Source organism: Dunckerocampus dactyliophorus, chromosome 2 (assembly GCF_027744805.1).
Source record: "Dunckerocampus dactyliophorus isolate RoL2022-P2 chromosome 2, RoL_Ddac_1.1, whole genome shotgun sequence".
Classification (NCBI taxonomy): Eukaryota; Metazoa; Chordata; class Actinopteri; order Syngnathiformes; family Syngnathidae; genus Dunckerocampus; species Dunckerocampus dactyliophorus.
The window spans coordinates 32,516,815-32,541,050 of record NC_072820.1 but is presented as its reverse complement, the minus strand read 5'-3'; the positions used below and the strand labels follow the sequence as shown (position 1 = coordinate 32,541,050).

The 24,236-nt window shown below is 41.2% G+C and overlaps 3 protein-coding genes across 4 annotated transcripts; 1 reads left to right on the top strand and 2 right to left on the bottom strand.

Moving 5' to 3' along the window:
- Positions 1-1,155: 1,155 nt before the first annotated feature.
- LOC129177685 (neurogenic differentiation factor 2-like) lies at positions 1,156-10,896 on the bottom strand. 2 transcript variants are annotated; one of them, XM_054769059.1, is made up of 3 exons: positions 10,772-10,896; positions 4,297-4,666; positions 1,156-2,607 (listed from the first exon to the last, which is right to left on the bottom strand). In XM_054769059.1, exon 3 carries the CDS (start codon positions 2,591-2,593, stop codon positions 1,562-1,564), a length of 1,032 nt encoding a protein of 343 aa, XP_054625034.1. In that variant the 5' UTR covers positions 2,594-2,607; positions 4,297-4,666; positions 10,772-10,896; the 3' UTR covers positions 1,156-1,561. The 2 variants fall into 2 exon arrangements, with proteins under 2 accessions (XP_054625034.1, XP_054625035.1); XM_054769060.1 differs by lacking the exon at positions 10,772-10,896 and having other exon boundaries at positions 4,297-4,690.
- A 79-nt stretch (positions 10,897-10,975) lies between these two features.
- LOC129177686 (protein phosphatase 1 regulatory subunit 1B-like) lies at positions 10,976-21,070 on the top strand. Its single transcript, XM_054769061.1, has 5 exons — positions 10,976-11,266; positions 18,622-18,705; positions 18,803-18,872; positions 20,514-20,612; positions 20,677-21,070. Exons 1-5 carry the CDS (start codon positions 11,132-11,134, stop codon positions 20,778-20,780), a joined length of 492 nt encoding a protein of 163 aa, XP_054625036.1. The 5' UTR covers positions 10,976-11,131; the 3' UTR covers positions 20,781-21,070.
- Positions 21,071-21,830: 760 nt separating this feature from the next.
- On the bottom strand, positions 21,831-23,941 carry LOC129177738 (phenylethanolamine N-methyltransferase). The gene is made up of 4 exons (XM_054769156.1): positions 23,770-23,941; positions 22,694-22,904; positions 22,156-22,615; positions 21,831-22,080 (listed from the first exon to the last, which is right to left on the bottom strand). The coding sequence occupies exons 1-3, from the start codon at positions 23,939-23,941 to the stop codon at positions 22,177-22,179; spliced, it is 822 nt and encodes a 273-aa protein (XP_054625131.1). The 3' UTR covers positions 21,831-22,080; positions 22,156-22,176.
- Between the last annotated feature and the right edge of the window lie 295 nt (positions 23,942-24,236).

The window sequence follows — 24,236 nt, the reverse complement described above, 5'->3', positions numbered from 1 at the left end:
TCAGTTTATGTTTCCAATGTAAATGTTCTGCACGTCTAATTTACTTCTATTCGGAATCTTAAAAATGGTTACATTTGGTTTTGGTACAAAAATCCACCATGCAAACTGTACAAATGTTTTAGTGTGTGTTTTTTATAACCAATCTGGGCTTTCTTAGTAATATGCATTGATTGCACTCATTTTGCACTATTACAGATGTAATGTAATGTGGATAAACTGGAATCCAGCTCGTTTTTCTGTTAAATTCAAATGTAATGGCTTTTTTTTAAGTCCAGATGGACTTTTTTAACTTCAAACTTAAACATGAAATCAATTTTAACACATGTTCAGAATGTCCATATAGGAGTCTTATACGTTTCGGTGAGGCATAGTTCATGTGGAAAAACGGCAAATCTATTTTTTTCTTGTCAAAATTCAAATTTTATCTTAAGGTTGCCCTTTGGAGCTAAAATGTGAACATCTCATCAATTGTAAAACATGTTGCAAATGTCCATGTCGCTGTGTTATATGTTTCTATGGGACATTGTGGACCCTGCAGACCACCACAGTAACATATGGGAACACAGGCAGTGGTCCAACACGGTGTCTGCATGCTCCCACTGTTATTGATCGGAGATATCACCACTAATGTCATCTGGTCTCACAATGACGAATATGATTAGAACTCATTTTAATTTTGACATGCAAGAGTGGAAAAAAAGTGTGCAACAATATGCATTATCGATAAAACAACTTATACGTGTACTGTACCGGTTTATCGTGTGATTCTATTATATTTTTGAAGGAATGGGGGGGTTAAAATGTACAAAAAGTGAGAGGCCTGGATGTGTTGCTTGTGTATTAAAACACGCCAATATTCCTATCTTCAAAAGAAAATACTGTATGCATAACCCACAATTAAGGCATATTAAATGTAATAATAAATGCATTTTTACACAGATTACAAATGACTTACCTGGCAAAATGAAAAATATATATTTGAAAAAATAATAAACACGTTCAACAGTAATAAAATCATTTAAATAAAATTTTTTTACCTGGCCAACACTGCAATAATTCAAGGATTTATTCTAAAGTGAATTTTTAGACTCAAACCTCTTAAAAATAAGATCTAAAATAATTTTAATTACCCTCAAAACACAATTAGTTATTTTACTTTTTGTTAAATTCATAAATTATTTTACACAATGACAATGATCATTTTGACACAGTTTTAATATCTCATAACGTTTATATTTCTTTATAAATTGCTAAGAAATATTTTGCTGGTTGGCTAAATCAAATAGATTAAAATAATGCAGATATTGATGAGGACCATTTTAGTTTATTGGTACATTTCCTCAATGCTAAAAGGAGAATGAGTGCACTGCTAGATCATATCAGACAATTATAAAACATCTTTGTGTTTTATTTGTGTATTTAGGCATATTACACGTGTTGTCATTATTTTGCACACACAATACTGCACAATGAAGAAATGCACAACAGTATAGGAGCAGTAATCAGATTAGAGGAGGAGATACGTGTGTCCATATTGAATGAAGTTCATAGAGGATTGTCATTAGTTGTGGAAAAAGGCGCCCAGGTCCTCATAGGGGCCCTCCTGGAAGGGGGGAATGTTCTCCCGCGTTCCCGAAGGACCAAAGGTTAAACTTCGACCGGATCTCGAACTGCTGAGTCCGGAGTAATGCATGGAGTAGTGATAGTTCCGCTCCGTGTCGCACTCCTGTTGCTTCCCTGCCATGCAGCCTGGGCCTGCAGGGCTATGCTGGCCCTCGTAGTCCGGGCTGATGTAGTCCGGGGACGTTGCTCCGGGGGGGTACGCTGCTTCGTAGCCAGTACCGTACGAGTGTGCCCGCAGGTTGGTGCCGGTGGCTTGGTAGCTGGGGCTGGAAAGGCGGCACCGGTAAGAGGAGTAGGGGTGCACGGAGAACGGGGATCCCGGCATGTGGAAGCGAGCAGAGTCCGGCTCGGTGAGGAAGTTGCGGGTGTTCAGCTGCAGGCACCCGGCCACCAGGTTGGTGGTGGGCTGGGACAGGCCTTTGCACAGCATCTGCACGTAGCTCACAACATCAGGGCGCTTCCCGTTGCGGAGGATCTCCCCCAGGGCCAGGATGTAGTTCTTGGCCAGGCGAAGGGTCTCGATTTTGGACAGTTTTTGGGTCTTTGAGTAGCAAGGGACCACCTTGCGGAGGTTGTCCAGAGCAGAGTTCAGGTCGTGCATGCGCGTGCGCTCCCGAGCATTCGCCTTGATTCTGCGCACGCGGGAGCGCTCCACTCGGGCCGGGCTCATCTTGCGCTTCTTTGGGCCACGCTTCTTGGGCTTTTCCCCGCCCCCCTCCTCCCCGTTCTCACCCTCTTCTTCCTCAACATCCTCCTCCTCCTCCTCCTCCTCGTCCTCCTCCTCGTCGTCGCCTGCCATCTCGGACTCGGCTCGACTGCTGTCCCCCCGTGGCTCGTCCATCTCGTCCTCCCCTGCCAGGTGGCCAGACTCCACCTTGACCTTGCAGTCCACTCTGTCCTTGTCCTCGGTCCAGTCCGCCGCGAGCCTCTGAACGTCCGGCAGAACCTCACTGAACAGACGACTCAACATTGTTCTGCGTTCACCTGCAAAGAGAGGCGGGCCATGCAGGCTATTCACTCACTTTGACCTTTGAAATGTCTGGAAAAATGATGATGATGATGATGGTTGATGATTTGTATCCAAAAATCTGCCTTTTAAAAGACAATAATGCTCAGTTTTGATGGACATTTATTATTATGATTGTAGTTTGCGTCATACAGACGTGCTTCTAATATTTTGGTCATGTAGCATTATTAACTTTCAGAAAGGTGGTATTTCTGAAACAACTGGTTAGACCAGGGGTGTCCAAAGTGTGGCCCAGGGGCCTATTGCGGCCTGCAGCTCATTTCTTATTGGCCAGTGGCACATTCAGTACATACAATTGCCAAAAAAAGCATAAATGGGGGGAAAAAGATAAAAAAGGCATACTGTAATGAGAAAAAGTGGATTCTTGATACTAATAATACAATGCTGACATGCAGGCAGATGTTTTTATAATATATATACATATATATATATATTTTTTTTTAAATAAAATACAACATTTATTAGCATATTGTCTTATTTTTACACTTTTTAAAAACATTTTTCTAATGAAAAATGATCTAATATATATTATCTAATGGAAAAATCTCATCTGTGGAAGACGTTTGGACACTCCCTTAGACTGTGCATGCAGGTGTGCCTAATGTTTTGGCTGGTTAGATGTATCCAATCCTGAATGTATCCATGATATATCCAACATAATTTAAAGAATTTCAATTTAAATGCTCGAACGGTCTGCTTTGCTTCTGTACGCGTGCTGGAGCGTCGCCGGCACGCTTCGGCAGGTCCCTCTTGGTGGATGTTTAGGGTGCCGTCCAATAGATTAGTCTGTCGCCCACAGCCACATAAATGGACCAAATGATACAGAAAAGAAGCCAAAAATGAGATGAGAGGAAATTCATACAATTTACAGCAGCAGTGTCCAAAGTGAGGACCGGGGGCCATTTGCGGCTCATTTGTTATTGGCCCATGGCACACTGTAGAAACAAAATGAAACAGAAAAATTGGGGAAAATAAAGCAAAGGGGCTCAATGTAAAGAAATTTTTATACTAAAGACTAATGGTTTAATGTTTTTTAAGCCTTTTTACAAAATGAAAAAAATACATATGTCAAACTAGCTCCCTGCATCTTCTTTTATTTTTTATTTTTTTGAAAGCATGGACACCCCTGTTTTAGAAGATGGCTTTTAAATAATAATCATGAAGACCTCAAGGTTATTTTTGTGCTTTAAAAGCAGGGAATGAGGCTTGGCTTGTACTTAGCAAACAAATCAACTGACATCATTTCATTGAAATTAAATTAATATAAAAACAGCTCTCCAAAGAGATGCTCTCCAGTGTGCACCCCCCCGCCCCCCACCTAATATTATAAGCATAAAGTAATTAATGCCAGCATATATTTTGTCAATTATCCTGCATGTATCCCTGAGGAGAGTTCAGCCCCCACGGTCGTGGTGTTATACACACACACACATGCGCTCTCTTTTTTTCTGTATTGAATGGATACATCTTGCTTTTTCCATGCAATGTGCATGCGTCCATGAATGACAACAACAAAATGTGGAGTAATGAAGAGTAGAGATGAAGAGGTCAAAAGAGGAGTGACGTGTTGAGCAGAGAGAAACAGATAACATCTCGCTGATGGTGGCATTGCAACAAAGAAACTTGGATGAGATTTGGAAGCCTACCTCAGGTTTGTTTACACCATCTCTCTCCGGGTGCGGCGGCGATGCGTTCTGCAAGGCGGATTTGCTGTGTGTGTGTTCCGCTCTCACCTACCTTCCTCCCTCTCCTCTTCCCTCCTCCTCCTCCTCTGCGGCCACCCTGCCTCTGTCTGCAGCCCCAGACGCGTGGAGGGAGGACTGCACGGGTGAGTTGCATCGCAGACTGTGATGCCAGGCCCATATGGCTGGCACGTCATTGGCAAGAGCCATCACATGAGAGCCGGTGATTGACATGCGGCCGCATTCACAGAGACTGGCTTTCCCCCTGGGGTGGGTGGGGTGGTGGTGGTGGTGGCGGTGGGGGAGAGAAGAACTCGCCATCTGTCACCAGGAGCTGAAAGAGAAAAATGAAGTAAGCGGTAAATGACAAGCACACACAAGAAAAATGGACTGCTTCTGTTATAAGAGTCCAACAAAATGAAATGGGGTGGGTCTCATAGAGAAGGGTTAGAGTTCTTATTAGAAATAATCCTAACACACAAGCATAATCCCATGGTCATCAAGTTTAAAGCACGCAAATGAGAGGGTGATGCAATCCGTACAGTACTATGGAAAACTATTGCAGTGTTATATAGAACTCTACTGCATCATATTTGACAGCTGTCTAATATTGTGGTTATTAAGAGACCTCTGTGATGGCAGAATTTGATTTGTATTTGTACAAATGTAGCTAATTTTTATTCCTACAATATCACAGTATCGTAGTTTAAAGGAAAACTGCACTTTTTTTTGAAACTTTACTCATCATCCACAATCTTTATGTTAGACAGGAAGACATAAGTCTTTCTCTTTTTGTTTTTGCGTTCTAAAGACATAAAAACAGGTAAAAAGAGACAGCTCATTACTGCATGCAATGGGAAACACATATTAAGCCTATATAGCCCTCTGAAAAAAGTCTAGAAAGCGGCAACAAGGCTCCATTTACATATAATATGCAGTGTACATTAACCAGGCTATGACATTGTTACTATTACTATTATTAACATTGACGCGCCGATCGAACTTCGCTACTGGCGTATTGACACCTTGTCACATCACACCAGCTAGCTACTAGCCGGCTAGTGACTAGCTTCACCACACACTCGCTCACAGCGCGTCAGCGCCGCACTCACAATGCCTCATACCAACAAAAAGGTATTTTGTACAGTTTAGTATAGCCAAACAAAATAATAGTATAGTGTAGGATAGGATAGGACAAAATAGCAGCATAGCATTGTACTGTTTGTATACTGTAGTACAGTGCAGTACAGCATAGCATAGTAGTATCCCCATATGGTATAGTACAGTATAGCAGTGTAGTACGCGTAGTGTAGTACAGTATAGTACAAGACAGTACAATGTAGTGTCACTGTAGTATATACTGTAATAGTTTAGTATGGCCAACTAAAGTAAAGAATACTGTAGGATAAGATAGTATAGTATAGCATTGAACTGTTAGTACAGTACAGTACAGTATAGCACTGTCCAGTGCAGTAGAGCATAGCACAGTGGAATAATGTAGTGTAGTATAGTAGTGTAGTACAGTATAGTATAGACAGTACAGTTTAGTGTTATAGTGTTATATAATTGTTTAGTATAGCCAACTAAAGTACAGAATAGTATAGTGTGGAATACTAGTAGCATAGCATAGCATAGTTAGTATACTGTAGTACAGTATAGTACAGTACAGCACAGTACAGTTTAGTGGCATAATATAACATAGTGTAGCATATGATAGTACAGTGCAGTATAGCACGGTAGTATAATAATAGTGTAGTACACATAATGTAGTACAGTATAGTATAGAAGAGTGCAATTTAGTGTTACAATACATGTATTATATAATAGGTTAGTAAAGCCAACTAAAGTATAGAATCGTGTAGTGTAGAATAGGATACTATAGGATAGCATAGTATAGCATTGTACTGGTAGTATACTGTAGTATAGTACAATAAAGTTCAGTGGTATAATACAATAGTGTAGTACATTGTAGTACAGTGCCATATAGTAGTGTAGTGTACTGTAGCGTAATACAGTATAGATCCTTAAGCGTGTAGTACTGCACTGCATCATACTGAGAGGTGTTTCTAATATTTTGCCACCTTTAGCAGCAAAGTAAGGTAACCAAAATATTACTCCACACACACCTTATTATAATTATATAATATAATTATATTTGTTGTGTTCGTACTTCTCTGACAGTGCAAATGAGATTTTAAGATGATGAATACACCGTTTAAATTAGAAATTATTGCAATGTTATTCAGAAACAATCCCCACAGAAGTCATCACAAGTTCCCAAGACAGGAACAGGAAATACACACAATAAGGCGGCCATCATAAAGCTGGGATGTCAGGGTGCAATTGCCTAAACGAGTCAATTGAACCGAGCTAAAGCGGCGTGCCCTTTTATGCTTTGGAACTTGCCAAGCCTGGCATGGCTGCCTTTGGGTGAGCTGGCTGAGGCCTAAAGTGGCACGGGCACAGATTGCAGAGACAAGACAAGAGGGATGCCAAATAGACACAGAAGGAATCGTTTACACAAAGGACAGGTTGATGTTTACATTGCGTAAATTAATACAAATATGCGGCCATTGCACACATTCTATATGCCACTGCAGAATTACACACAATAACAACTACAGTATATATTACATTACATTATTACATTATTACATTACGTTACGTTACATTAACACCTCTCTGACTGTGTCATTCAAAATTACACATTTTGGGTAAAGGCAGAATTTTTATTACAGCCATGTAAAGGAATAATTTTTGTTACCTCTGCAAAGGCAGAATTTTTTTTTTTGCAGCTTTTGCATTGGCACTCACGCGTGTACCTAATAAAGTAGCCTGAGGTCAGAACAACTTTCTGCATATCTTTCTAGTGTTCTCACATTATTAACAGAAAACCTGAATGAAAAGCAGGCTTGCGGGTGCCTCATTTGTTCGTGGGGAGCTCCCTGGTGCCCGTGGCCACCGCGTTGGTGACCCCTGCAATAAAGTACTGACAGTACAGCCAATAGATAAAAATAAGGCTAATACATTTAATCAAACAATATTGAAACATAAGAAGATTTAGAGGTCCTTCCGGACATTCGCTGTGCAAAAAACATGCATAAACGGACATGACTCAATTTTAATTGAAGACCCCTGGTTTATACAGTATATGATTTAGTGGTGGGTGACATCTAGTGGTGTTAGAACATTAGTGCAGCTTAAATATAACCTGTCCTGACAGGGTGTAAAACGGCGACCTCTGGTGGTGGATTGATATGTGTTTCCCGTCAAGTAATATTAACTTTTTATTCTATTTTATTCTATTCTGTTCTCAGTTGACACGCCATTCATATTGGATTTCTTTATTCTGATATGTGGTTTATGTAATACTTTAACAATAGCAGACATTTTCTATGTTGAGTAACAGTGAAGGGAAGCAAAAATGGCGTGCAAAACGTGTAATACGACCCGGAAACGACTCCGAGGATTGAAGGTCAGCAAGCTAGCTCGATTTTGAAGAAAATCTGAAGTTTTACAATGAAACGCGTTGCTTTTGAGTCGTCTGTCTTGTTAAGTACATTGTTATCGAAAGATAACTGGACGTAAAAAGCACACCAGTAGAGAGTAAAACAGTTTCCCAGGTACACTGCTGATGAAAATCTTGAGACCAGTTAAAAAATTGCATTTTGCACATTTGGTTCTTAATGAGGTTTTAAGTAGAGCTACAATATATATAAAACAAGAAGGGGGAGTAAGACATAAAGCACTTTGAAAAAGTAATTTATTGAAAACAACAATTAAACTGAAATAGGCTGTTTATCAGCTGATCAAAAGTTTAAGACCATCGCTCAAAAAATAACAAAAAACTCTCCAAAACAGAACAAAAAATGTTCTGGTTTGGAAAAATGGACTCAGTAATGAGTAGCTCCACTGTTCTTGTTAATAACTTCAAAATTCATTTATGCATGCTTGATGCGAGTGTTTCCAGGAGGCTAGTGGGAACATTGCTCCAAGTGGTGAAGATGGCTTCACCAAGGGCATCAACTGTCTGGAACTGATGGCCATTTTTATAAACTTCCCTTGCCATCCATCCCCAAATGTTCTCCATGGGACTTAAATGAGGGGAACATGCAGGATGGTCCAAAAGAGTGATGTTATTCTCCCTGAAGAAGTCCTTGGTCAAGCGAGCATTGTGAACTGCAGCGTTGTCCTGTTGAAAAACCCAGCTGTTACCACACAGACGAGGGCCTTCAGTCATGAGGGATGCCCGCTGCAACATCTGCACGTAAGCAGCTGCCGTTTGACGACCCTGCACCACCTGAAGATCCAGTGTTCCACTGAATGAAAAAGCACCCCAGATCGTGATGGACCCCTCTCCACTGTGCCGGGTAGAAAACATCTCAGGTGGGATCTCCTTGTCATGCCAGTAACGTTGGAAGCCATCTGGACCGTCAAGGTTACATTTTTCTCATCAGAGAATAAAACGTTTTTCCACCTTTCAATGTCCCATGTTTGATGCTCCCTGGCAAAGTCTAAACGGGCAGTTTTGTGGTGTTGAAGGAGACAAGGTCTTTGAATTTTGTTTGAAACCCTTTTCCAGCAGATGCCGTCTGGTGGTTATTGCGCTGCAGTCGGCACCAGTAAGGGCCTTAATTTGGGTCAAAGACCGCCCTGTGTCTTGATGGACAGCCAATCGGATCCTCCGTCAGCATAGGTGTGATTTTTTTGGGGTCTACCACTTGACTTTTTTGTTCCATAATGCTCAGGATCTTTCAAAAAATGTAGAATGACTGATTTACTGCTCCCAACCTCAGCAGCAATGGCACGCTGCGAGAGGCCTTACTTATGCAGCTCCACAATCCGACCACGTTGAAAAAGAGAAAGCTTCTTAGCTTTAGCCATCAGGAGGGCATGACAGTGTGAATGCCTGACAAAAAATGAACATTTTGAGCAGATTTTGGCTTTTAAAGCCTGTGGTCTTAAACTTTTGATCAGCTGATAAACAACCTATTTCACCTTTTTTTTGTTTTGTTTAAATTACAAGTTCCAAATGTTTTTTGTCGCACTCCCCTTTCTTGCTTTTGCATATTGTAGATCTACTTAAAACCTCATTAAGATCCAAATGTGCAAAATGCAAATTCTAGCAATTTTTCAACTGGTCTTAAGATTTTTATCAGGTCTGTACTATACCATAACTATAGTACCCAAGAGAGTTAAAAAGGACACTATCGTTAAAACAGGTTGACTGTCGACATTCACTTCCGTGTTATGCCCTGTTATGGCGAGCAGAATCTGAAACGTTTCATTATAAACATGTCCCTGGCACACTGCTCAGCCCTTAATTGCTCCAATAGACGGTCCAAAAGACCAAATTTGCCATTTTTGAAGTTCCCCAAAAACAAAGACAGGTATGTGTCAGTGTTGTAGATTTATAACACTGGCTGTAGTCAATAAACGGGACATTGGACAAGACTTAGAGTGTATATTGTGTGGGACCCACACAATATACAGTATCTTAAGCTAATTTGCTTCTCAGGGTGATTAGTTGAATTCATGACAAGTCAGTGATGATGATTTAGATTATAGGATATCAAATGTATTAACAATGCCATTACTGAAATAAATGTTGCATTGTGTAAATACCTCCATTTAAATATCCACACCATATAAGCACTTTCAAATCAAATTTCTATTGTTCCTTATGGTCATGAAAAAATAACCACATTTTGCAAAAATCAACTTACTGGAATGGTAATTAATGGATTAGTGGAATGTTAATGATTGATGCCATGTGTGGTCCTACCCACGGTTGCAGTTTATTTTGTTAGATTATTATTATTTAATTATATACGTACTGAATAATATATAGTAATAACAATGTTGCTGGTAACACTGTTAGGAAGGAAACATAGTTTTTATTTAGTTTTATTTAATTATTTACAAATATTATGATTCATTATTATTTTGTATGTTGATTTTTATGCATTGGTAACAATGTAAGGAAGGAAAAATGAAGCTAAAGTTTCTTTTATACTGCTGCTCGGGTTTTTATGAATTCATTGTGTTCAGTAAATAACATTCATCCATTTTATCAACGTGTACGTACAGGGTTTAACTTTATTTTATCCTAAACTCAAAGCTAGTGAATACATTGTACACTATTGTCCGCCTAGCCCCGCCCACCTCTCTTGCTCACCATCATGGCGGACTTTCTGCTCCATACACTCCATCCACTACACTGTGCTCCAGTCTTTGCCTGTGTTCCAGTCATTTGCGGCTAATTCAGCAGTCCTATTTTAAGTCTAGTGTCCTTGGTACTCACCATAAGTCGTTGGAGCCACCATTGGTATTGTTACATCACACACATTAAATCACAAAGCCTCTGTAGTTTTATTAGGGCGATTAAGGAGAAGTGTGAATTCGAATATAATTATATATCAAACAGACAAACTCTTACCTGTTCATTCTTATTGTGTTTACTTTTCATTGTGAAGCCTGAAGACAGGTGAAGACACCCCTTTATGAAGATTCCCCCAGGGTCCTGCCGACCACAAGAGCTTACTGAGATTCCGCCACAGCTGTACACAGTTTCCCCCTGGGTCCCAAAGACAACCATGTCAACGCAGCTGCTGCATCTAATTTGTGAGCGTATATCGCGATATTTCCGGCAACAACTGAGAGCATCATAATCCTCAACACGACCGTGAAAGACTGGATGCGGGAGTGTGAGTGGGACTGACAGTCCTGTGAGGGATTTTTATATTGGGGTGTTACAGTTCGGGTAGTCACAGACTGGACTTGAAGGTTGAGCGTTGCCATGGAGCCAGTTCTGCCTGCAGTGACTGACACAGTGGAGCGAGATTCAGACATGAATGATGATGCGAAAAGGAAGATCCAGTTCTCAGTGCCTTCAGCAGTACCAACACAGCTGGACCCACGACAGGTGGAACTGGTGAGAATTATGCATTTTGTTGTTAGTAGGTCAGTGTGTGCGTGTTTGTGTGTGTGTGCATGTGAAATGGACACCCTATAAACCAGGGCTATTCAACTTATTTGTTCTGGGGGCCACATTTTCAGAAAGCTGAGTCATAAAGTCATACATTAAAACAGAAACAATGTGTTCATACTAGTCAAATATCCTTATATGACAGGAGCACACTGCATTTTTTAAAGAACCTCTCGCAAAAAAAAAAATGGTCAAAGATCCTCTCTATGGCTTTCTTGATTTCATATATACTGCAAAACGCTAGTCAAAGATCCTCTGTATAACAGGAGCACTTTACTTTTTTTAAGGACCTCCTGCAAAACACATAAGTCAAAATCCTTTACATGACAGGAGTACATTGCTGCGTTTAAGGACCTACTACAAAAGATCCTGTATACAACAGGGCCGCTCTGTGCAAAAATGCTGGTCCAAAGGTTACTGCAAACGTACTGCAAACATACTGCAAAACTCACACAACTATGGTGCGTTCAAAGACTGTCAAAAGTGGGATGGATCACTGCTTGCGGAAACACAATGAAACAAAACAACGTAAACATGCAAAAACTGTGGGATTTCTAACTGTATATTATTTTTTATCATACAATAATGGGCCATATTTCCAAAATTGATATGCATTTACATAAAATGTTATGTAAATTTTTTAGAAATTTTTAAAGAGTTCTTTATCATTGCGCCTGAAAGTCCCCCCACCCCAGTGGTTGGTGACCCGTGCTCTATAAGGCAGAAGTGCTCTGTCCTCAAAGACATGCTGCAAAACCGCTTGCTAAAAGATCCTCTTCACAACAGGAGTGTTCTTTTTTTGTAGGAATCTACTTAAAAAACACTGGTCAAAAATCCTCTCTATGACAGAAGGGCTGTGCTGTTTTTAAGGCCCTACTGCAAAATGCAAGTCAAAGATCCTCTATGACAGTAGCACTCTGCTCTTTTTCAGGGCATTCTGCAAAAGTATGTCAAAGATCCCCTATTTGACAGTGTTAGGGAGCTGTCAGTACTTTCTCTCTAAAATTTACGGCAAAACTGTAAACTTCAGTGCAACCCAGCATCTGTTAGAAGGAGGCTACTAGAAGTAAAGTCTTAGTAAACCTAAATGTGTGTTTTCATAAACTGAAAAAGCAATTAGTATAACCCCTTAAGGTCCCTTAAAATTAAATTACAGTACACTTTTTAGCCTTAGGCCGCAAAACAGTCCCTTTTGTAAACATATATGAAAAATATATAAAAAGTATTTTTCACTCTTTTTTTCACTTTACAGATGAACATATATATTTTAGGTTTTTATACCGTTTTTGTCCTAAAAACTGATTTTTTTCAGTGGGAAAAAAAATAACAAAAAACTATGTGTTTATAATAGGAGTTGCAGGCCGCACGGTGGCCTAGTGGTGGCATGTTGGCCACACAGTCAGGAGATCGGGAAATCTGGGTTTGAATCTCCGTTGGGCATCTCTGTGTGGAGTTTACATGTTCTCACCGTGTGTGGGTTTGCTTCGGGTACTCCGGTTTCCTCCCACATTCCAAAAACATGCATGTTAGGTTAATTGATGGTTAATTGTCTATACGTCCCAAAGTCAGCTGGCATAGGCTCCAGCTTACCCGCGACCCTAGTGTGGATAAGTGGCATAGAAGATGGATGGATAATGGGAGTCAATGGGACCAAATCGGCCCTGAGAGTAAAGAGTGTAAATAGACACTTTATTTATCTCCAAGAGAAATTCCTAACTTCCTATTCTATACACCTTGCAACAGATTTGGGATTTTCTAAATAATTTTTAAAAATAAACTCATCCCTGTCACATTTCATAGAATATTTTTAAATGAAGCTTTTTATTATTAGGGGGAGAAAAAAAATCCAAACCTACATGGCCCTGTGTGAAAAAGTGATTGCCCCCTAAGCCTAATAACTAGTTGGGCCACCCTTAGCAGCAACAACTGCAATCAAGCATTTGTGATAACTTGCAATGAGTCTCTTACAGCGCTGGGGAGGAATTTTGGCCTACTCATCTTTGCAGAATTGTTGTAATTCAGCCACATTGGAGGTTTTTTAAGGTTATGCCACAGCATCTCGATAGGATTCAGGTCAGGACTTTGACTAGGACACTCCAAAGTCTTTAATTTTTTTTTCTTCAGCCATTCAGAGGTGGACTTGCTGGTGTGTTTTGGATCATTGTCCTGCTGCAGAACCCAAGTTGGTTTCAGCTTGAGGTCACCAGCAGATGGCCAGACATTCTCCTTCAGGATTTTTTGGTAGACAGCAAAATTCATGGTTCCATTTATCACAGCAGGTCTGAAGCATCAAAACAGCCCCAGACCATCACACTACCACCACCATATTTTAATTATTGGCATGATGTTCTTTTTCTGAAATGCGGCGTTATTTTTACAGCAGATGTAATGGGACACACAACTTCCAAAAACGTAAAATTTTGTCTCATCAGACCATGGAGTATTTTCCCAAAGGTCTTGCGGATCATCACGATGTTTAATTTTATGTTAGTCCAGCAGTGGTTTTTGTCATGGAACTCTGCCATGCCGGCCGTTTTTGGCCAGTGTGTATCTTGTGGTGCAGTCATAAACACTGACCTTAACTGAGGCAAGTGAGGCCTGCAGTTCTTTAAATGTTGTTGTGGGGTCTTTTGTGACCTCTTGGATGAGTCATCGCTGTGCTCTTGGTGTAATTTTGGTTGGCAGGACACTCCCATTTGTGGATAATGGCTCTCACTGTGGTTTGCTGGAGTCCCAAACCTTTACCTCAATTGATCTCACTTAAGTTATGTTTTAATGGGGGGGGGGGGGTGTTTACTCCCTTAATTATAAAAAGTTTCATTTATAAACTGTGTTTTGTGATGATCTGAAACAGGGGCAAACACTTTGTACACATACTTTGTACACCACTGTACATTAATTTTTGACTCATTTTTGCACTTGAAATGTATTGCTCCCACACTTACGGTTTAATAATTGTACATTTACTAACAGTATTGCACTATATCCCATTAGTGTGCATTAAACTGCACTTAAGCTTGCTGAACTTTGACTAAACCTCTATTCAGGTTATTATCAAAGAGTCATCGCCCAACTTTTTACCCTTTTTAGCCCTTTCCCACTCAACTCAACTGACACAGTTACATAACATGAGTAGCAGGACTTTGCAGAACTCGTTTTTTTAAGCGTTGGCAGCAGGGTATGGACAGCGCCGGGATTAAGCTGCAGTTTTGTGCATCTTTTAAAAGCGATGAGACACAAAATGAAGCGGAGGAGCAGTCACGATGCATAAAGCGCTGTTAGTAATATTAAAAAATGAGATTATGCTCAGATATGAGGTAAAATAGAGGTCATCTTGGAAGGAGTTATGTAAATTCAATCAGTTTCTGCGGACTGGTCAACTGGCACCTTCCCTTTTAGTCATTTAAAAAAAACCCCACACACACACTAAATCTTAATGATGCTTCCAGATAATCTCAGTGGAGGCCAGACGCATGATGGCAAGATTGCTTGTTTCTTTCCTGGGAGGATTTGGCAGCTCTTATTCCAGCACAAATACATCACTAACATAGAAAACAGAAATCTACTCAATCTTTCTTCATTTTAACTCTGCATGCTTAATAAGTACAAATCCAACATGCGAGGGCAGCAGAAGCATAGAAACGACATACCGCCCACATTTCAAGCCCACACTTGTCACTCGGATGCCCTCCTATAGCGCCCATTATTTCCATAATGTTACATAATAGATCCATCGACTGCATATTTCCTGCTATTTCCTATTTAGGTCACTAATACAATGAGGGAAAAGCTCAAACAGGAACATTTACTGTCATGTTCTGGTATTGTCGTGACCCCAAGATGCAGAGATGGGAACCCAGTGGAGGTAAAAAGTCTTTAATTATAATCAAAAGCTGAGCAGAAAAAGGAAACTTGCAGAAGGCACGTGACATTCACATGCAGGGAATATAAACATACATGCAAGCCTGAAACAAATGCAATGCTCCAACATAGGAAAGACGCCACCGACTGAACTAAATAATGGAAATTAGCGCCAGGTGTGCATATTTGAGAAAATAAAGGCAGCAGAAAACTAGGCGGAACAAAACAGGAAGCGTGGAAAAATAAGGGCATGAAAACCGGAACTAAGACATAAAGAGAGAAATAAGCCAACTGTCACGCAAGTTGGCTTATACATTTCCTATTCCACATTTTGGCATTGTGTAAAAAAAAGTCATTTTTCACGGGCTGGTTGAGAAGTACATTTACTTTGTTGCATAACTCTCAATGGTGTCTTACTCACTCTCCTTTGCACAAGAGTGCATGAAGGTCAATTTCATAACGCTGCTCGTGTGGAGTTCGTGCTTGTTGTCAGCCCACGGCCTTGAATCGATACTTTCCACCAGTGTTATGTATTCATGACAGTAGCAGTACAGTAACAACAACTTAAGCAGTTATTTCAATAAGGCGGGATAGCCATTGTAAACATGAGAACAGCCCTCCCTCACATTTTAGCAAGCATTTAGCCTCATCTAAATACAGTGTTCCCTTGCCTCATCATGGTTCACCTTTTGCAGACTTGCTGTTTGTGCAATTTGTGCAATTTTAGTACACCTTTTTTATTTTTACAGTGTGTTCTGCATCCTTATTGGCTAATGGAGAACCCGCCCATTGTGTTCTCTGTCCTTATTGGGAGTAGACCATCTCCTTCGTGTCGAACTGCCGTGTTTCCTGTTGTTTGATTGGTAGCAAACAGCTTGCAGAGAGCCTGAACTCTGTTTGTACGTTTTCTCCCCGACAAAAGCACTCAAAAGGCAGAGGAAGATGCTAACCATCGCACAAAAGTTGGACTTCTGGACATGCTGAAGGAATATAGACTTTACGCGGCTGTCGTCATTATGGAATAAATAAATCTTCGGTTGGAGGAGGAGGGCGAGAAAAATAGGACGACAGCAACAATATGTTTCAACAAGGACACAAAAACGCTACAGCGGAGCGGCAGCAGCACAAAGAGGCACGGTCAGATGAACTGTGAAATACGCGTGAGTCACTTAACAATTTCTTGTATTGAACCTCGTAGGTTGAGCATTAAAATTAAAATGAAGGTTTAAACTGAGAGTGTTTAAACAAGAGAGAAATGTGAGAAAATGTTAATGCCTGTCTGAGTAAAGTGTATAAAGCGTATGGTGAGGGGTTTTTCAGCCTTAAAACATATAAAAATTAAGTTGGCTACTTTGCGGATTTCACTTAGTGCGGGCTATTTTGGGAACCTATCCCCCGCGATAAACGAGGGAACACTGGAGCAGTAAAGCATGGTGGTGGTAGCGTCCTGGCCTGCACGAGTGCTGCCGGCACCAGGGAGCTGCGGTCCATTGAGGGGAATCATGAATTCCAACATGTACTGTGATATTTTGAAGCCTGACCTCACAGTGAACATGTCCAAACTGCATCCAAAGTGTTGATACTTAGTGTGCGACTAGCACTGAAATCTAGGACTGCCTTAAACCTCTTGGGCATGGAATTCACCAGAGCTGCATGATTGTCATGCATGATTCAATGTAAACTGCATACATATTCAAAATAAATTAAACTATTACAATTACCATGATGTCAACACTGGTGAAGATGGACACCTTGCACTCCTCCAACTTCCTTCCTTCCGCTTGAAGATGCAATTGGGTTCAGATGTGGAGGAGACATACTTGGCCTCTCCATCACTTTCAGCTTCTTCAGCAAGGTACTTGATCATCTTGGAGTTGTGTTTGGACTCCTTATCATGTTGGAAAAACTGGGAGGGGATCATGCTGCGCTTCACCGTTTCACAGTACATGTTGGAATTCATGTTTCCCTCAATAAACCGCAGCTCCCCAATGCTGGCCATACTTGTGGAGTCCCAGGCCATGACCGTACCACTACCAAGTACTAATCTTCACAATGTCACAGTATATGCTGGAATTCATGTTTCCCCAAAGACACACAGCTCCATAGTGCGGACAGCACTCGTGCAGCCCCAGGCCGCGGCTCTGCTACCACCAACAAGGAAGCGAATCTTCACAATGTCACAGTACATGTTGGAATTCATGTTTCCCGTCAATAAACCACAGCCCCCCCAATTGATGGCCGCACTTGCGCAGCTCCAGACCATGATGGTACCACTACCGAGGGCATCAATCTTCACAATGTCACAGTAAATGTTGGAATTCAGTGCCGCACGGTGGCCTAGTGGTTAGCATGTTGGCCACACAGTCAGGAGATTGGGAAGATCTGGGTTTGAATCTGCGTGTGGAGTGTGCAGTGCATGTTCTCCCCATGCGTGTGTGGGTTTTCTCCAGGTACTCCGGTTTCCTCCCACATTCCAAAAACATGCATGTTAGGTTAATTGGAGACTCTAAATTGTCCATAGGTATGAATGTGAGTGGGAATGCTTGTTTGTCTATATGTGCCCTGCCATTGGCTGGTGACCAGCTCTAGCATACCCGCGACCCTAGTAAGCGGATGGATGGATGGATGGATGGATGGATGGATGGATGTTGGAATTCATGTTTCTCATCAATGAACCACAGCTTCTGTGAGCTGGCAGGATTCGTGCAGCCCCAGACCATGACACTACCGAACACCAAGTTTGCCTGTAGATGCAATTATCTTCCTACTCACCAAACAGTTATGGCTGTGTGTTGAGTTATTTTCCATTATTCCAGTGGATAGTAAATCTATAGTGCTATACAAGCTGTGCACAGACTACTCTAAAGTATGTCCAAATCTATTTTCTACACTGTTGTCACTGTTGATAGGCTATCATTAAAAGGTTGCTGAAATGTGAGGTTTTTGGAGATCCTGTAAATACCCACCTTCTGCATAAGTCTGGATGTCTTTTCAATGAGACAAATGCATCTCTCACAGAGAAATTTTGGCAAAACGTGGAAAAAATGCAATATTAACAGAGTTAAAGCTACACTCTTATTTAGACTAGAACCAAAATTGAGGTAGCTTCTGTCGCAGTGTCTGGTGTAGTAGATGCAAAAAAAGGTACCCCAGGTAAAAAGACTCACCACATTATATGACAAGACAAGGTACACTTGAACAGGAGACGTGGTGAGGGAAGGAGAGAGCTGATTGGTGGAAAAGCAGAGGAGCGGGGCAGCTTGAAAGAACCTAATAAAGAGGCATGATATGACCAAAATCTTCAAAGAAAAACACAAAGTAAACTATCCAAAAAGGGACCATGCCTCATATTAGGCCAAATGCAAAATACTGGATCTGCCCCTTTATCCAGATATGCACCAATATGTTCCCCCCTTGATCTGTAATGCCTCTCTGTTTAGATTCGACGTCGGAGGCCGACGCCTGCCACCCTCTTCAGACTGACGGACCATCCATCGCCGGAAGAGGACGGCGGGTCTCATCAGGTGAACTTTTTTTTTTTTTTAACCTTCATTAATAGTGAGCAAGTAGAGCAGTTTCCCACCAAGTGAATAAAGTAATTAATGCTTATGTGTGCTGCAGTGGGTTCTGGGAGAAAACGGTGCCCTCAAAGCCAAAATGGTCAACACGTACCAGCCGCCCTCACTCAAAGGTTAGTGTGCTCTGGAGTGTCTGCCTGCTCCACATTTGTGTTGTACTTGTGTAACAATTTAGGAGACCTGTACGTACAAAACTGGCATTTGGTCTACATCTGTCAGTGTGTCCAAAAATGCATATTAAGTGTGTGTATATGTGTGTGTGTGAGATTAGAAGCAGAGACAGCTGTGAGTCTGTTCTGGATCATCCTGGATTATGGGATAGACACACAGCTGCAACATGGACCTGCAGCGTCACACACATTGGTCATACTGACATACACAAACTCATATTAAACCGCAGACCGCATCTACATTCCGGTACAATAGGTGGCGGTGTGCACTTAAACGTTGGTTGCAACCCGCCTTAAACAAAAGGAAGAAGAAGACTGCGTCTTCATCCTGGCGCTTACTTTTCGGCGGTCAGTGTTAGATGGATAAATAGTAATTTTATTCATCTCCAAGAGAACAACACCGCATTTTATGTTTGGTTTTGTATGCTTTATTGTACCTGTATTTCTATTTATTGATGTATAGCATATGTGAGGTCACTTGGGGATCACTTGCTGCATATTACACACTATTTCTGCTGGAGTTATCACTCTTGACTCCATAAGACCCACAGTACAATGGGACCAGGGATGCCATGGTCCGCCTTTGAGTTATCATAGTGCGTGGAGCCCCCCAGATGCAGGTACAGTATGTGTCAACAACGCAATTGCTACAGAAATTCCAATACGTCCCCTCTTTTTTTTGTTTTCATTCAACATAACAGGCTTGGCAATCCTGGCGGTATATTTATGGTGTTTATTGAATAATCCAAATCCAACAATTTTTTACATTTGATTTTGATTGATTTGATTAAATTGTGCTTGTTGTTGTTCACTGTAAACTGTAGCGTGTGCATGCATACCTAGCTCCACTCAACTGGAGCGACAGGGTTAGCAAACATCGAGAAAGGTGTCTTCTCTGCATTTTTTGGTTGTATCCTGACCTTTCTTTGCTGTCATGATGGGCTATCTTAGTCATAGTGTTAGTGTTTTCCGAAATACATATTTAAACGATTTGTAGTAGTTCTGAAGTATAGGCGATGTCACGAGATTAGAACATGGCCACATATTAGCTGCCACGATGTATAAGCCACAGGGTGCAAAGTTTGAGAAGAAAGTAGCGGCTTATACACCGGAAATTACGGTAACATTATGAAAATAAAGTCAAAATACTACTAGATGAAAATTTACAAAGATTATTTAAGAAGATAGTTAAAATAGTTGGAAAATAATCTCCTCCAACCAAAGATTCACTTATATCACAAAGCTGAGATGCAGTTTTTTTCTTGAAATGTATAACTTTGTAGCATATCTACAAAATATCAAAGTGGCCCTTGCATCCTTTCATTTTTCAGTATGTGGACATTGGACATTTGATTTAACGGATACTTCTGATGTGTTGTAATGCATTGCTATGGGCCACAAATAGCCCCGGGGCTGGACTTTGGACTTTCCTGACCTACAGGAACTGGACAAAAACATGTAATAAGGAGAACTGAGAGGTTTAGCCTATGCTGACAAATTTATCAATTAAGAGGTGTGTCTCAACACTTTTGTCCATAACAGGAGTTTGTGGAAGATGTTACATACATTTTGTTTGCACTTTAGCTGTGCAGAGAATGGCCCAAGCGCATCTGTCCTCCATAGACATGACCTCAGTGGACCAGGATGACCCACCTTCTGGAGAGGAGGATGGTGCAGACAGCGGTACAGAAAATACATTTGTCACATTTTTCCTAATTACTTCATCAAATATGGTATTTCTTTGCAGATCTGACAATAAAAAACAAGACTTCGGAGCCTTTGAGTTCAGCCAGTGTCAGCTGGCATCAGGGAAAGATGGAGGACGCCAACGCGAGAGACGAAGGAGAATGACAGAACATCTAAGTGTGGTCGTTTGCGTGTGTGCATGGTTGTAAATGTCGTGTACATATGTGTGTTTGCGTACATTGGGGATGCCTACATCCCAAATGACAAGGGCCAGCAGTACTATAATCAACAAAGTGCACTACAGTGTATGTATTGTAAATGATGGTGAATGTAATGCTTTTAATGTGTGTACAGTATATTGTATGTAATTATTGTCTCTCTCTATTCTGTAATTATATGTATATGCTTTCTGTTGATTGCTAATAAAACCACCATACAGGGTGATGTTTGTATAATGCAAGTTTCCAATAGTATCTTTATTTCAAGATTTATTGAATTCATACAGTATATTATTAAATAAAGAGCCCAAAGTATTAGGTCTGACAGGTCACATGTGAACTCACTTTAAGGTTTGTAACATCAGTATCACATTAACCTTTATTGGAAATGTAGAGGTGAAGACAAAAAATGTATGGTGCCTTTCTTCCGAAAAGGTACTTTAATAGAGCATGGTCGTCCAAAGTGCGGCCCTGGGGGCCATTTGTGGCCCGAAGCTTGTTTTTTTATTGGCATATTTGAATACTAAATCTAAGCACGTCCTCACATCAGAATTATAACACAAAGCTGAGATGAAGTTTTTGTCTTTTGAAAATATTTAAATGGATAGCATGTTTTTGACCTACATGACATTGGCTTTAGCATGTAATAAAGGTGAAGAAAATCATATAAAGTAACCTTCAAATCGCAGCGCTAGTGGGAAAATATTTTGACACTATAATAATATGTTACATCAGTGGTTTTAATTGGAGGTACAAGTACCCCTAGGGGTACTTGAAATTTAAATAAATAAAAAAAAATATATATTCCCTGCTGATTTTGTAAGTTGACCCCCTTACACAGATATGAATAGTACAGAAATGTAATAGTAGGTTTATTGTAACTAAGCAAGATACAATGTAAAAAAAAATTAAAAATTGCACATGCCTGAAAAAAAAATTCCACATGGGGTACTTCAGTGAAAAAAAATTAAGAAGCACTTTGACACACAATATACTATCGATTTTTAAAATACTGTATCATAACATTTATTGTTAATTTTAATGTACTGTGATGTTATTCATATTTTTATCATCCATTAATTATACATTTAATGTACTCTGGACTAAATAAAAATTATATTAGGATTTGTTTTTAAAGAGTCATCTGTGATCGACTGGGTGCGCTGTAATGGCGTCGTTTGGACTGCAGGGGGTGCTGTGTAATCACATTCAAACACCAGCTGGCGTCTCACGTCCTTGTCGATCATCTGAAAAGGCATGTAAATGAATTTTAAAAAGCACATATATTTAAGTAAAATGTCACCTTCTGAGAGTGTTTTTACTTTTACACACACGTCCGCTGTTTAGTCCTTCCTTGCCTTCGCAAAAAATACCCCAGTGACATCATCCACCCCCACTCTCATGTCCTGAGGCAGCGTGTACACCTCCAACCTGATAAGGGTGTAACCGCTCTCCTTCAGACTGGCGCACACCTCCGCTTCATCCAGCGGGACCACGGGGATCTTCACCCCGGGTCCCCCAAAATAGAAGCTCTCCCCCAGGGCGCCGATGAGCAGGAGATGGCCGCCGGGCCGGAGCAGCTTCTGAATGTGGCCCAGGGCCTTGGTGAAGGCAGCCAGGTCGGGGCTCACGCTCTCCAGGCAGAAGCAGGACACCAGGCAGTCGGCCCCCGCGGGGGGGAGAACATGAGGGTCCAGAGGCTGAGGACAATGCACGTCGACGGGGAGGATGTCTGTGATCACCTGGCGGAGCTTGGCGGCCTTCTCTGCCCATGCTGAGGGCCTGAGACATCAATCAGTGGTAATAAATACATTTTATCACATAAATAAAATAGAATAAAAGAGGTGGGACATTAAATACCGTCGGCCCTCCAGCTTGCACACATGCTGCAGGTATGGAGTCCAGTCCAGGCTGCAGCCTTCCTCGCCATGTAGCCAGCGCCTCAGCTCCTTGCGGTTGACCTCCAGGAAGTCTGTGAGGACCACCTCGTTAAAGACCTCGCAGCCACTCAGGACCTGATACAGGGTGGGACCAGATCCGATGTCCACCAGCAGCTTGCCGCTCACGTCACCTTGAACACAAAAATGGGGATTATGCATCCTCAGCACCTTAACTGCCTTAATGTTTAAGCCACTGTTGACCCTGAAGAATGTCCTGCCTGGAAAAAGCATCCTGCATGATGTTTTGAACGGTATGTTGTTGCAAATCTGTATACAGTATTTGGGTTTAAATAAAGAATTTACATTTTTGAAAGACCAAAATTCATAGAAAATGTTATGTGGACATATCTTTAGTGTTTTGCACTAAGGTATGACCTTTAACTACCAAATTTTAATATGCTAATCTTAACAGGCCAACTTTTGTATCCGTTTTTTAACTAAATCAAACATTTGCTAATTATCGTAATATTTATTTTGTCCAGTCTCTGTGAAACCAGCCAATTACAGATCTCTGTCTGTCCCCTCTTCAACCACAGCCACATCACCTGTGTCAAAGCTCAAAATTGTTGTTGCTTTTCTTTACTCATATCTATCTGTGTGTCCACTCGTAAATGAATCTAAACCGAGCACTCACAGGTGATGTTGCTGTTGTCTTTTGTTAGCGCTTTTTGTTGTCTACTGTTTGTCCGTCCCCTCTTAAATAAAGCAAAACCAAGCACAAGCAGCTTTTTGTCATTTTGCTCTCTCTTCTTTTTCTGTCTAGCCACAGGTTTTCCTATCAGGTCTCAGCAGGTATTATCAATGCTGTTTTCTGTCTGTCCCCTCTCAAATATTTTTTTTTACATTACTATGCTACAGCATTACTGCCAACAGTGTTGTCAAAGATACGTGATTTTGGCCATAATTCTGTGTATGTTCATTTTGGAAATCACTGGTTCTGGTTGCAGTATGACCCACATATCTAGGTATTTGTCTGTCTTGTCTGGTCCTGCTTACCTTCCGTGAAGGCTCGATGCAAGCATGCCAGTTTCCATGGCACAATGCTGTCCTTCCTGTCAAAGTCAGCCCGTGGTGGAGTGTAATTGTACTGCAGGTATGCCACTGGATCAAAGCGCTGGTAGCAGGCGGCCATGGCTGCCACTCCGTTTTCTGTAGCCTTGTCTTCCATTGTCCCTCTTCAGTTTGCCTCTGAGCTTCCAGGTGCATCACTTTCCCTTTGAAGCCTCGTTATATAGTCATATCTGTGGGTGTGCCTCTGTGCTTTTCTGGGCTATGGTGTCCTGATAGCGTTTGTTTGTGCTTTCTTTCTCTGCCCTCAAGCGCTGATGCCATCAGATTAGAGGGCTTTCAGCAACGCTAATGGACTCCTCATTGCTGTTCAGGTCTTGAAGCAACCTTTCTGCAGGCCTCTATCTTCATGATCCATACAGGTTTGCCTTTGCCTGCCCACACAGAAACGTCCT

Coding starts and splice junctions, on each gene's coding strand:
- LOC129177685 (XM_054769059.1), bottom strand. CDS start 2,593: ATGTTGAGTCGTCTGTTCAGTGAGGTTCTGCCGGACGTTCAGAGGCTC.
- LOC129177738 (XM_054769156.1), bottom strand. CDS start 23,941: ATGGAAGACAAGGCTACAGAAAACGGAGTGGCAGCCATGGCCGCCTGC. Junction 22,905..23,769: donor GCATCGAGCCTTCACGGAAG/GTAAGCAGGACC, acceptor TTTGTGTTCAAG/GTGACGTGAGCGGCAAGCTG. Junction 22,616..22,693: donor TGCAAGCTGGAGGGCCGACG/GTATTTAATGTC, acceptor TTGATGTCTCAG/GCCCTCAGCATGGGCAGAGA.
- LOC129177686 (XM_054769061.1), top strand. CDS start 11,132: ATGGAGCCAGTTCTGCCTGCAGTGACTGACACAGTGGAGCGAGATTCA. Junction 11,267..18,621: donor ACCCACGACAGGTGGAACTG/GTGAGAATTATG, acceptor CTCTCTGTTTAG/ATTCGACGTCGGAGGCCGAC. Junction 18,873..20,513: donor CCAGCCGCCCTCACTCAAAG/GTTAGTGTGCTC, acceptor TTTGCACTTTAG/CTGTGCAGAGAATGGCCCAA.